This window comes from Aplidium turbinatum, chromosome 1, assembly GCF_918807975.1.
Source record: "Aplidium turbinatum chromosome 1, kaAplTurb1.1, whole genome shotgun sequence".
Lineage (NCBI taxonomy): Eukaryota > Metazoa > Chordata > Ascidiacea > Aplousobranchia > Polyclinidae > Aplidium > Aplidium turbinatum.
Window position 1 is genome coordinate 24,852,944 of NC_137472.1, and position 14,479 is coordinate 24,867,422.

Genomic DNA, 14,479 nt, shown 5'->3' on the forward strand with positions numbered 1-14,479 from the left:
TGGTTCATCCCAAGAAAGACCTAAACGGCAAGTCTCTTGCAAGATTTTTCTAGAGGGCAGGACAAATGGCTGTAGCAGCCCTAGGGGGTCATATGTTTGAGCAATAACTGATAACAGCCTTCTTCTAGTACAGAGGTGACGAACCTGCAGCCCGCGGGCTGCATGCGGCCCGTCAAAGAATTTTGTGCGGCCCGCAAAACAATCTGACAATCGCTCATGCATCAAAGACTAAAGACATCTCAAAGCTGTCAGATGTCACTAAGTATTTAAACGACTTAAATGTACAACTTCAAGGGCCATCTTTCATGTCAATGCTGCCTTTTGGGGAAATCAGTTGAAAGAAACAGTTGCACGCATTTTCCCACATTGAAAAAACGCAATCCACAACTTCATGTACTCAATACGCTTTGGAATGTTCAAGTCTTTTGGAAAGTTTTAATGTTAGATGTCAGGATATCAAAAGCAAAGAACTGGAGCTTGATGTCTTTTCTATCCCCTTCAATGTTACACCTGCTTCTGCACCCTATATGAGTTCCAACTCGAACTCAAAACTACAGAGTGATGACACGCTAAAAGCAATGTATGTGAACAAGCCGTTGCTTGAATTTTATCGTGTATGTTTATCAAAGAAAGAGTTTCCAAACTTGAGAGCTTACGCTCTCAAATGGTAATATGTTTTTTTTCGGCAGGACGTACCTACGCGAACAGTTCTTTTCTAAAATGCACTTTACAAAAAGTCGTTACAGGTCGAGGCTGACAGATGAAAATCTTAGTATGCAGTTGAAAGTTGCCACATCGTCTGTTCGACGTAATATTGAATGCTTAGTCAAGCAAAAAACTTTCCAAAAATCCCACTAAGCAAAAAAATTCAATGCTTCAATGTTATTTTTTAATATTTTATGCTTCAATGCTGCATTAGATAGCTTCATCTGTATGATTCGCATGGGCTTTTGTTTGTTGTTTAAAAAAGAAATTTCATTAACTGATTTGTTGTTTCGGAGCATAGTGGTCGAAACTTTTAGTCTCTCTCGAGCAAAATGGATAGAGCCAAAAAAATAAGAAATCATAAGTTACTCATATGAAAGCAGACGCTTCGAAAATTAAGCTGTTTTCATTATCAGTGCAAGTACTTTTGCTCTATTCTTTTTGCTTAAGTTGATTTGTTTTTTTACTGTTGTATGTTTCGATTCTGCGTAAGATAATTTCAACCGTGTGGGTTTTATTACTTTCATCTGCCGTTTGTTACTTTTCATGAATAATATTTTGAGTCGCTTCTAAAAGATTTCATAGTAGGTTACGATTAAAAAGTTGTGTGGCCCGATAACTCATGTGTAATTGACAAAGTGGCCCCCGACCGCAAAAAGGTTTGTCACCCCTGTTCTAGTACAAGGTTTTACATTGAGGTTCACTTTTACCTCCAATCGGAATCCGCATTCCAAAACACACCCAGTGCCTTCTGAGTAGGCAGTTTTCGTTGCTGCAGGTCAACTACACTCGAAGCATGATCCTTTTCTGGAATAAGACTAAGAATATCCTTATTATTTGAAAGGAACTTAGTTAATTTACATCCGCCACTATCAAGAAGTTTGCACTGCTCCTTTATTAAACATGAGGCTTGATTAGGTGTAGCACATGATTTACACAGATCGTCCACATAAAAATTTTTAGCACAGTGCTTACTGTTTCAGGAGAAGCTTCGCTCAAGTTTTCCTCTGCTGTTCGGCGAAGAGCTAAGGCTGCCACGGAAGGTGACGAGGTGGCCCCAAATAGATGCACGATTATCTGAAAGGCTGCGGGGGTGCGAGTTAGATCATTGTCCGGGTACCAGAGAAACCTAAAAACATCACAATTCTTCTCTTCCACAAGTACCTGGTAAAACATACTTTTTATGCCTGCCACCACTGCAATAGGCTCTTGTCTAAAGCGCATTAAGACACCCACAAGACTATTGGTTAGGTCAGGTCCTTGGAGCAGCTTGTCATTCAGCGACACGCCATTGGCCTTAGCACTGCAGTCGAAGACCGCCCTGAATTTAGTCAGAACTGACGTGCAGTGATGCGGTACATACCAAGTCTTACCTTCTGGTCCAACAGCTTCATCCGGTATTCGGCAAGTCAAAATTGTCTTTCTTCCATGGAAGACCAATTTGGTGATGGTTACCAACCTTTAAGGCAGACCTTTCCATGATCTCAAAGCCCCCCTGTCTTCTTTTGACATACACGGCAGTTGCGACGCATCAAGATCATGGAAATCCTGGTCAAGAATACGTAGTTACACCCTTGTTTATCTACACCAAGCTCACTGACAAAGTTAACACGTACCTCGTTGTTATCAAGCTCATTCTGGGAGACATAATCCACCCCCCACAACGTCCATCCCAGGGCAGTGTGCAAGCCAAACGATTGGTTATCTAACCCATACCTACTCTCACTAACCCGGAATGCATTGTGGACATTTTGCCCCAGCAATAAGTCTACTGTTTTGGTTTCTAATTTTGGGAAGGACAGATCTTCAAGATGTGGAAATAGGCTCGCTAGTTCATTTGTAGGGATGCTTGTGTGCACATTGACTATGGAATCCTGCACAAAAGCATCGTTAACAGCAAAAACTCGGCTCTCACCAACTCCTTGAATGTAAAAATGTTCAATTTTTGAAGAGACCTTTGTTACGGCATTGCTGGTGTGCATTTTTACGTTGGCTTTTGCCAAATCTGCACCAATTCGCCTAGCAAGGGCCGTTGTACACAAAGTGGTCTCAGACCCATCATCCATGTAGGCGTATGTGTTCACATAATTATCAGGATTTGATACCCACACTTTGACTGGGACGAATTTATGCAATTTTTTGCTGCGCTCAATCCTTTTATCATTGTAAGAACTACATGCGACAAGAACATTGCTGTCATTTTGTGCAGTTTTTGTCCGAGGTACAGACTTGTCAAATTAAAGCAAGGAATTATGACGCTTGCCCCATTCTCGACAGGCCAGCCCAGAAGAACACTCACGTACGCTGTGCCTAGACTGGAGACAGTTGAAACACAGCCCATGTAACTTAACAAATTGGTATCATTTATCAACAGGTCTCTCTTTAAAGGTAGGACATTGCCAGAGCCAGTGCACACCTTTACACAAGTCACAACTCCTTTGAACGCTTGAAAGCGTAACAGAGCTCTCTTTCACGGCATTTACCTTGACTTGACTACGCGGTCGCGAGTATTTAGACCCTGTAAACGTTTTTAACTGACTCGCAAACATATCCTGGCCTAATGCACAATCCGCATCAGCCGCAGCATTGTCTACAAGAGTCCTCAACTCCTAAAACCCTCCACAGCCTCTGCGAGACATAGGCACATATTCTTTTTTTATTTTCTCGGGAAGGCAATTAAATATTTTTTGAATCACTTCAGGTGAGTTTAACTCTGCCAAACGTCCTAAAGACAGATACGTCTGCTCACATTCAAACATTCTGTCTCTGAGGCAGTTTAAAGCAGATGAGTCAAACTCCTTTATGGGGGAACCATTTAACATTCCCTCTTGTAGTCTTGATGCCAAAAGGTTCTGATTACCAAATCGCTGGTCCAATCTTTCCCAAGCAGCTTGAAAAGCCTGTTTGAGTGCCCTCCAAGACCACAAATAGCTCTTCCTGTCTCACCTGTGCATAAAGATTGCAGATGCAACATCTTTACATCGTCATCTGGATATATACACGCCACAAATTTAAAGAACTTACGCTTAAACTCTGGATATTCCAGGATATCACCATTAAATTTCTCAAGTGTCACAGGTGGAACCACACCATGTGCGCTTTGCCTGAAACTGGGCGTCAAAACATTAACTGGCGCCACCGATGGTCCAGTTAAACCGAAGCTTTGTGGCTGCATTGTATTTGACAGTCTACTCAGCACAATAGGGGACGATGAAAAATTATCGACATATGCCTGTCCTACTTGTAAATTTTCATACACAGCCGCATTTACGCTCACACTCGGGTAGACGCTAGTCTGAGCACCAGAAATAAAGGGATTGTCTACACCATTGGTTAACAGCGAAGTTGTGGTACTTAATGAAGACGTTGTACCAATTGGCACATGAGCAAGCGACGTTGCTACAGCAGCACTAGCATTCACTGCACTGGTGTTTGTTATCATAGAAGGGCTAGACATCGCTCTAGACACATAACTAGGAGACGCCCCTGACGCGACATTTGTATTAGCCGAAGTCTGGCACTGCTCCCTGATAAAGTCCATAGCACGTCCAAGATCAAACCACCTGTGCCTTGCAAGCTGCTTACTCGAATCTGAGAGCCAGACATTTAACATTATCTTGTCAAAGGAAATTTTAACATCTCACAGTTCCATTTTGCAACACTGCATTAGATTATTCATTTTGTCGACACTCTGCTTTTGTAATAAAGGCCAAATAATTGCTTTTGCATCGCACAAACTCCTTTCTGCATGCGAGAGATTCTCCAAAAACGATGCAAACTCTGCTGAAGGGTTCGAATGACTACTACTCACTAACATGGGAGATTGTGATGCAACAGGGTCAGTTAAAGTTGTTTTTACGTTAAATTTGCTGTTTATGGTAATTAAAGATTGATCTCCAAACGACATCAGAAGCGATGATTGAGTAGCAATCACAGTGACGTCGGAAGCATCTACCTGCGATGGTGCCAAGGTTACCTTACTTTCACTCGATGAAACTTCAGTCATATTTAAAGGTTTCTTGGTTACACTTGATCTAAGGAAATAGTGACTCATTTGCGCAACAGCAAAGTAAATCAACAGCTTAGAAGCAAAATACGAGAATATAATGAAACAATGTAACTTACAATGAAATACCTTTTTAACTCTTTCAACAATAGTGCCTACAGGTTACAACACGAGCACGAACAACAATATGGTACGCTTCCACGTGAAGCAATTAACCAAAAACAACAAATCCACTGACCTAGAGCAACTAGAGACGCACACAAGAATGCCGATTGCCACTAAATTCACGCGCGATGACAAACTACGTCACCGTGCCACTAGGTTTGAGTGAATGAAAGAAAACTAAGCAAACTTCTAGTCAAAGCACTAGACAAAACACAAGGTGACCAGCTCACTACTCTGTTTCTGAAACCACCAAAAAATAACAGGATTAAACCACAAAGCCTGACCAAAATGGTACAGATAAAATTTATCAATAATATAATGTAACAACCGAATTTTTGCTGGGTCTTTAACGGACCCTGCATCCAACAGTTGTGCTTTACTTTGTCCGACAAGAACGGCTACCAGGTTAGGCCTCAATTGATTACGATACTGACTCTAGTTGACTAAAAGTTTATTCAAGTACACACGAAGACACTTACTTGCAATCCACACGCGATTAGTCAACCGTTATCAGTAAGAATTATTGATAAATGTGACCGTCCACCGCTCAAGTCGAAACACAAAAAGAAAGCTTTACGATAAATGAAACACAAAGATTCAAACTCATGCAGCTGGAGGTCACTAAAGCGTGAGCGCAAAACAAGAACATTAAAAAAAAAAGGGATCTCATAAATCGTTTCTACAGGCCATGCTTGGTTGCCAGAAAAATAAGGGAGCTTAGAAGCCTGAGAACCTTATCTTCGGATTTCATGGTGCTTGGATTCAAGTATGGGACTCATCTAAAGTTACCTTTACCGTGCAATAGTCAGCTTGCATACTTGTTGCTGTCATACTGTGCTAGTAAAAAAGGGCCTGGTGCTCAACATACCCCATTAAGATAAATTGACCTTTGCCTTTTTTTACGGTAATCAGGATACTGCGATCTACTTAATTCTTAATTCCAAGGCGACTGAACTTTCTAACTCATCATCATCGGCCATGCCTGAATAAGGTGTCGGCTACCGTGAGTCTCCACGATCGATTGTCCATAAGTAAAAGTAAAGTAAAAGATTGCAGAAAATTTTTGACTTAATTCACGTTGCCAGTAACTGTCATTACCTTTTGTGTATTCTTTAGAACACTCACGAGTTACTGACTGGTACCTATGGTTTGTCCTCATGGATGTCATACACTGTGTTTGGAGTGGCTACCCTCGTTACTGGGCTTACTCTTGGACTAGTGAGTTTATTGAATTACTTCAAAAACAGCATTGTTTGATCATAACAATTAGTGTTTTTAGCTAAATTTCGACTGGTGATCTCAAATCTGGACTCAGGTCTCGAAATTCACGGCGGACACCGCGGACATGTTCGCCGTCACAGCATGTGATGTCCGCGGGAAGTATCATCTAGATCGGTCATATTTGTCCGCCAGAAATAACACAAGAACTAGCGATGCAAATCGTCATTGCATAGCACAAACATTCGAACAATTGTTGCGAGAATACAATTTCCTGCGCATTCTAGCACACATCTAGAAAATGTGATTACCGTACTGTATCCCTTAGCTTCCATTCAAGCAGGAAAACTTTCGATTATTACGTTGCTTCAACGATTGATGACATTGAATCATCGTAACAAAGGTGAATTCTTCACTAAGAATCGATGGGAGTACCGGTACTTCTACACTAATCAGTAATCACGTGCGACTTAGTTCAAGTCTTATGTCACAATGTCTGGCTTTGATTTCCAAGTAATATTGATAAGGAAAGGTTGGTTACAAAGTTAAAAATATGAGTAGGCTATTACAGCAAGATGCAGCAAAATTTGTTAAGTTTCGGTATTACAACTAAGAAAAGACCCAGGGAAATTTCACTATCGCTCACATGACGCGCAAAAATAAACCCAAAAAAAGCCTAGTGAAACTTTGCACAGCAGAAAATAGTAACGTTAGTGTAGAAGTTTTCCAACTCGTGCCCAGAGCATTGTGACGCAAGAAGCCACACGACCTCGTTTGATGGAAGTTAATCAGATACACGGCGCTTTGACTCTTCAAGCGTACGTCGTTGGTCTGATGAAAGCCTTTCAGAGTGACTTCGCTGAAATTTAAAGCCTTCTAAACCATATAGCTATTAGCTATACTTCTCAAATGGCGAAGAAATATCTAGATAAAGTGATTAAGCATGACGATTGACATTAAAACTGGTGTGTCCGTCGTGACCGCTCAGACCGGACACATTTGTCCGCCGTAAACAAAAACGAATTTTGAGGCCTGCAGTGAAGTCAGATTTTCTTTATCAAATCAAGTTTTTAAGATATCAGTATGCACCAGATTTGGTTATTTTCAGTATAGCTTACAACAAATATTCGAGTACCAAAAACAATGCTAAAAGATCAACAAGAGTGTTATCAAGCAAAACAATGTTTTCAGTAGGGTCTAAGCAATGTCACTATACTACTTATACTTAAATTTTTCTGAAAAAAAATTGTCAACTACTGCCTGCAATCCAACCCATGTTGCTAGCACGGGAGGCTTAGCCATTCTTTGAAGCCATTGTCAAGCAAAGGTTGCTTTATTTCTGGACCAATAAATAATAAAAAAACGGTTCGACATAAGTTTTGCTAGCAGCAAAGTTTTCTTTCAAATAAACAAACCCATCTCTGTGTCTGAACCCATAGTTTTCAAATTTTTCATCAAGCCACCCTTAATAACAATCTGAGGCAGTTAGGCAGTTCTGGGTAAATTGTATTTAGCGTACTCATCCTCCTGATTGTAGGATTTTCCCTTAATGGCCAAAGTTTTAAAGCATTGAAAGAAATTCGCCGATTCAACAAACAATAAGACCTCCAATTCTACATCTCTAAATAGAGGAAGCTCAATAGCTATCTCAGAATGGGGTATAATGAATGAAGAGTTAAGGAACGTTGGATATTCAACTTCAGACATCTTTCTTGTCATGCAAAAATGATGATGGTGATATAACAGTTCCCTGGTGACATAACAGCTTAGTAGTAGTCCAGTTTTAATTTGGTGATGTCTCGTTACCGAAGGTGACCGGATTCACCTCCAAGTGCCACAATCGCCTGCCTCCACATCGATCTGTTTAACCCGTCCTGTAGGGTGCATCATCTGCCCCTCATTTTTTTCTTTGATTTTCTGCAGTGGATTAAAATGTTCCTTTTTATGATTGTTGAAGATGTGCAACTTTTCAGAAGAATTCATTAACATTTAGGGGTACCACAATTGGATTAAATTATGTCATTTTTTGTTATTTTGGCGTCATTTCATGGCTACTGGTACAGTTGTGGAACCATATGTCGTAGATTTTTATAAAATTTCATATGTAGAATCTCTGTGCAATTCTGAGAAAAGTGATACCAATTTTACCACAATCGGCCAAGTATTTTTAGAGATATTGGCGATTACACATTGGCCCTTTTCATGATCGCTCATGCGTAAAAATTAACTGCAAATTTTGTTTGACCTATTAGGCTATTATGAAGGTGTTTCAAATGGTAACTTGAAAATTCCAATGCATATGAGTTATCCAAAGTAAGGAGGTTCTGAAAAGATATATTTTTTGTTTGTTGTTATATCACTACAGGCCACCAAGTGGCTAGTTTCACACATGACTATTTGTGATCATTCATGCATGACGAAACTTTGATCGCTTATAGCAAATAACATTCTACTTCGATTTTTCTGCAACTTGGCTTAAATGAAAGATAATATCCTTGGCTTTCTAGCTTCCAAATATGAAGTGAGATAATTGAGTAGAAATGAGGTAGTTTGCTGTGGTAAATGTACATGTATTTTTTAAAGTGAAGAAAGGATGGGTAGCACAGTTTAAACAACTGACTGAGGGGAGACGTTAAAACCAATTCCGTGGCCGGTTACAACGTCTTATACAACAGTTACAACGTTAAATTGGGATTCTCATGAACTAGACAAACACAAACTGAATGGGTTCCGGAAGCTCCTGCCAAAACGCACCATTTTGACCTTAATGTGCAAAATTTTGACAAACCAATCTTCATATCTGGTTGTCTCTTTTTAAACTCCTGATACAACTCATTTAGTGTTACCAAAACCAATCTTCCAAAACCTCAACCACGTCGACAAAGGGCTTTCCCTCAAGAGATTATTGATTCTGTGTTGAAGTTCTATGAAGATGATGAATTTAGTACTAGTAGGTTACTTCCAAGTCAAAAGGATAAAGTGTCCGTGGGCAAAAAATGCTATCAACAAAACCGATTGGTTTTGGTGACACTAAAACTAAATGAATTGTATTAGGAGTTTAAAAAGAGACAACCAGATATGAAGATTGGTTTGTTAAAATTTTGCACATTAAGGCCAAAATGGTGCGTTTTGGCAGGAGCTTCCAGAACCCATTCAATTAGTGTGTGCCTAATTCATGAGAATCCCAAGTTACTGATAGAGGTAGGAAATTTGGCAGAATCTTACAGACTTGCTTTCTTTAATGGTCTGTGATATTACCTCAAGAGAATGCATGTTTTGCAAGTGCGACCAATGTCCATCTTCGGAAGTTTTGAGAAGCCACCTTAACTCGCTGTTTGAGGATCATGATGAAGACATCACTTTTAAACAATGGACAACGGTTGATAGAGCAGAAATTGTTACGATGATCACGAGTGTTTCAGATTTCATACAAATCTTGATTGAGAAGCTGGTCTAACTTCTTCCACATAGTTATGTGTCCAAAGCACAATCAAATTATCACAAGTCCAGAAAAGAAAATTTGCAAGAAGGTGATGTTTTGATTGCAATGGACTTTTCAGAGAATTATTCCTTTCATGTGCATTGTGCAAAATGAAATCCAGGGCTTTCACTGGACACATGCCCAAGCAACTGTGCAATGTGCATCCAGTATTTTGCTATCACAAAAACACCGACTCTGACATGGTTGAACACTTATCCCTTTGCATTCTATCAGACATACTGGTTCATGACGTGCAAATGGTGTATTACATACAAATTGCAAAGTTTAAACGTCTTGTCAAATTACAGTAATCTTGTCGTGCTATGGCTGGTACTGGTTTTTAGCACCGTGCCAAGTTAACGCACCAACAAACGACTTGCGCTTTATTGAAGTCTTACACCAATACAAAGAAGAAGACAAGCTGGTAACAGAGGTAGCGCTGAAATATTTCATGCTACACACATGGTACTTGTCTCGAGAACTTGCTCCCTTTGCCCTTTTCAGCACCAAGACACTGCCAGCTGAGAAAGCAGCAATGGCGAGAGCAATACTAAAGAAAATGAAAAGTTTCAGACAGCCATTAAAAAGATTTGTAGAAGGTTTTGGAAAACTAAGGTTGATTCCAATGTTGTCAGCCACCAAGTTGGCTGATATAATCAATGAAGATTCCTGGTTCCCTTTTGCAGCACTAAAGCTTGGCCATTGTACAAGTTTCATGGACGAAGATGTTCTTCAGTGAGACAGCTGTCCTTCATATGCAGCTTGCTGCACAGTTGTAAGGCAGCTGAGAGTAGTGAATGATGCAGCTGAACGGGGCGTTAAGCTTGGATGCGACTATGTTTCATCGGCAAAGTCTGAACAGAGATTCCCAACTGTTCTGCAGACTGTTGAAGGCAGCTATCGTCAGTGTCCGAATTTACCGAAGAAGGAAATGAACAACAATGTTCAATGGATACTGCATATTTTGTTGAGCAGGCAACTGTGCCTTTTCTAACTGTTATTTCAATTCGGAAAATACAGAATTTTGCAAATTCGGCAAAACAATGTGCATTTATTGGTGTTTTGTGACCAAAACAGTGAAGTTTAGATAAAGTTCAGCGAATATTTTTTTGCAATAAAATGATCAAAAGGTGTGCAGTTTAGAGAGAAAAACCCTAAAATGAATGATTTAACGCTTTTGGACTAACAGTACAGATGTATACCACAGACATGCCATCTGAATTTAGGCTTTTCGCGTTTTTCGCTCGACGTCTATATGTCAAAACTTTATTCGCGATGTGGTACCCCTAGATCCAAATCATTTCACATAAAACTTCACAGTTGTGTTTACTTTAACAAAAGGAACACTTCTGACAACTGCAGAACAAAATTTAATCAAAAAAGGGCAGATGATGCACCCTACCGTCCTGTCTTGTCAAGCCCACTTTGCTACTTTCCTTCTCAACTTGCCTTTTCCACGTTTTCTTGTGTTTTCTACGACTCTCCACTTGCATCTCCAGTGCTCTTCTCAAAACATCATCTTCATCCCTTCTTAAAACATGCCCATACCACCTCACTCCATTCGCTTTCGCCAACTTATCAACATTCTCATTCAACCCAAGCAAGCTTAAAAGGGACATTTATAACTAGCGGTCAATTATGACATATTATGATGTCACAAAATCAAAACACCCAATGCATCATTTCGAACAATTACAATTCTCACATCATAATGCTAAATTAATCGTTACATCACAAATACAATGTTTGAGACTATGAATCTATAGAATATTTTTTATTTGCTGGAAAAGAACAAAAAGTTGATTATCATGAAATGCTGCCTTGATAGCCAAATTCTGATCAGATTCGAGCTCAGCACACCAGAATTACCGGTACTTGGAAATGATTGTCAGTTTATCTTGTAAAATTTTCCTGTTAACGAGTGTTTTCTGCAAAACATTTATTTATTTTAATGACTTTGCTTCAAACAGATTTGTTGAAGCATTTACAAAGTTTTAAGAAAGTTGAAGTATGGCGTCTAGCACGGAATGTGAAGTTTTTCAGTGCAAACCTTTCTGGAGTAATATGAGTGATTTTAAAATTCATTGTTGGGTTTGTCATTATTACTATCTTCAGCATATGTGTTCACTGTTCAATGACCATTCAGGTTTGCTAGTCATCAGTGATTCTTTATTTTGGTAGGGCACCATATTTCAACCTCGTCAAATTAATTTGTGATCCTTATTCTAGATTTTAGTTTGTGTTGTGGATTGCATCTCTCCTCCGAAACCAACAGCATCTTCATTGGCACAGCGAAGCCTGGAAGATACTAGAGGAAGTGGAAAGGATAATGAACAAAAAAAAAACGTTCCTCCGAGTGATGAGGAGGAGGGCGAGACGTCACAGGAAGAGGAACCTTCCTGCATGAGTCAAAAGGTGAGTGTTACTAGTGTAATTGTTTTTCATATTAATGCAACATTGGCATTTTCTATGAATCACTATCACGTTCTTGTGTTTATGAAAACAGCAATACTTCAGATGAATAGAACATGGATATGTTAGTACTAGCCTACCTGTTTTGAAATCCCTAACCATGATTTTATTTGCAATAATTCACTTGTTTTAGATTAAACATTAATGCTCATGCACATTTGTTCACTAAAAAAAAAGTAACTATAGCCTACTTTAAGCTAGATGCATTTGTAGAACATTGTTATAGACTAGTGGTGGCCAAACTGCGGCTTTTGGCTTTTTGAGCCAGGATTTCTGCTCTTTAATGAATTACTGTTGCATTAATGAATTATGTGATATCATATTTTTAATATGAAGATAAGGGTGTCCTATTTTTGGGTCGATGTTTTAATTTAAGTTGAACCAATAAAGTTGAACCATAGTGATCTTACATGCAGGCATTGCAGGCCTTCTCAATATGCAAAACTGCAATAACGTCTAGAGGCCAATGTAATTCTGATATTGAACGCCAGGTTAAATGTGATTTATATCGATTTGAAGTGATAGTTTTGAGAATCCAAAGAGTGATCATGAATCGCAAATCAATGTAAAACTCCCAATTTCACATTGAAAGCATGACAAAGCTTCACCTGATACCAGTTTTGCCAGATGCGTTTCGGCTTCCAGAACTAGTTTTAAAATCTAATTCATTATTTACATCACAACAACAGCACAAATGTAGCTCAAAATATAAATAGACTATATTTATTAACTACTACTCGAAACATCAATTTATATCAACGATTTTGACTGCTGTCAAGAATAGCAGACCAGCCTGCAGTCAACTTAAAGCTGGCGTGTTGGCATGGCCTGTGTAGTGTGTATTAGTGATGCAAGTCGCGCCGCGTACGCGGCCGCTTTTGACTTTTTTGCCGCGTGCCGCGCCGCGTGGAAGGTTGAAATGACAAAGCCGCGCAGCTTGCTGCATTTCAAGAAATTAAACTTTTGTAAACGTGAACTTTCAACTTTACAAGAAAATCAGTTACGAAACTTCAAATTTAAATGGGAAACACGGATCATTTTTTTCCCTTGGAAACCCTGAGCTGGAAAGCTATGCAAAATTGCAAATGGCTTGCAGTTGACAGGGTTTTGAGGCTGGCTTGTCAGGGAGGCTGTACAAATGTTTTTGGTTAATAGCCTAGCTGATTAGCTCAGTTACCAGGCTATAGGCCTAGCGCAACTACCGCATTAGTTACTATAGCAGTTAGCCCAGTGAGTTCAGGCTATAAGTTTTACTCTTGTGTGTGTAGTTCATATAGCCACTGACATTAAAATTGCATTATAGCTTACAAAAAGTGTTCAAAAGTCCTGATACTGGATATAGATAGGAACATTCTATTTGTCTTAGTTTGTCTTAGTTTGTCTTAGTTTGTACTTAGTTTGTATTGCTGATAAAAGAATATGATCTGGTTAGCCAAGTCAATTAGTGCACAACTGTACTGGTACCGTAGGTTACCTACCAGCAGAGGTGGGCACCCGCTACTTGGGCCAAAGTAGCGCGTGCTACCGCTACCTGCTACCAATTTACGAAAGTAGCGCTCTACCCGCTACCGCTACTCGGGCCAAAGTAGCGCGCGCTACCGCTACTTCTTCCGCTACTTTTGTCTAAAATGACACTAGGAAACACTCAAGTCCCTAGTGACGCAAAATGACCTTGAAAACGAATGTTATCAATTATCATTCGTTTACGCTGTTATTTTAACGTCGTTATAGAAAACACATTCTAAGGGAAATTTATTGTTACGCATCTTTCAAAAATACGAGCATTTCACAATGAGTCACTAAGTCAAAATGAGCGCATCTTTTGCAACAGAGAAAAGTCTCTCCACCGCAGCACTGGAAGGAATGGGAGTGTTGTATTTAATGAACAGATGTTTTAACTCGGTCTTCGAAAAGCTCAAGGACTTGCTCATGTCCGAAAAAAAAGGCGTCCACAATTGCTGATTCCTTCTGTACCGACGTTTCACGGGATGGTGCAAACACTCCAAAAAAGACATCCTCGGAGTCATGACTGGTGTTGGTGTCACTCTTCTCGGTATCAACCTGGCTTGATGTTTCCCGCAACAGTCGAATTACACCTGTCTTGACTTTTTCTCGCAGTGCGTCAGCATCATCCGTGGAAACGTACTGCAGAAATTGTTGCCACGACGTCTTAAGGAGGAATAAAGACATGATGCCATAACGGATTTCATGTCGTTGAAGCACTTGTTGAATCATTTCTTCACCCCTTCAAGGACTTTCACTTTTAACTCCTCACAGGTCACCAGATCACTGATCTTGGTCAACTTCTTCCCGCAAATTGTGATGGTTGGAAGCAAGACTCCGTAATACGCCTTGGACTCGCCCTGGAAAATGTCTAAAGCCTAGCAGATAGCTTTCATCACACGGAGATATTCGACGAAGAAGTTGACTTG

The 14,479-nt window shown here is 39.8% G+C and overlaps 1 protein-coding gene across 2 annotated transcripts in view; it reads left to right on the forward strand.

Annotated features, from left to right (window-relative positions):
* LOC145771048 (thioredoxin-related transmembrane protein 1-like) overlaps window positions 1–14,479 on the forward strand; it is a 167,803-nt gene that overhangs the window by 134,763 nt on the left and 18,561 nt on the right. Inside the window, exons 6-7 of one of the 2 annotated variants that reach the window (XM_082582794.1) lie at window positions 5,993–6,094; window positions 11,805–11,990. In XM_082582794.1, coding sequence (XP_082438920.1) covers window positions 5,993–6,094; window positions 11,805–11,990 — 288 coding nt within the window. The remainder of the gene's footprint in view (window positions 1–5,992; window positions 6,095–11,804; window positions 11,991–14,479) is intronic. The other variant, XM_082582797.1, reaches the window with a different exon arrangement.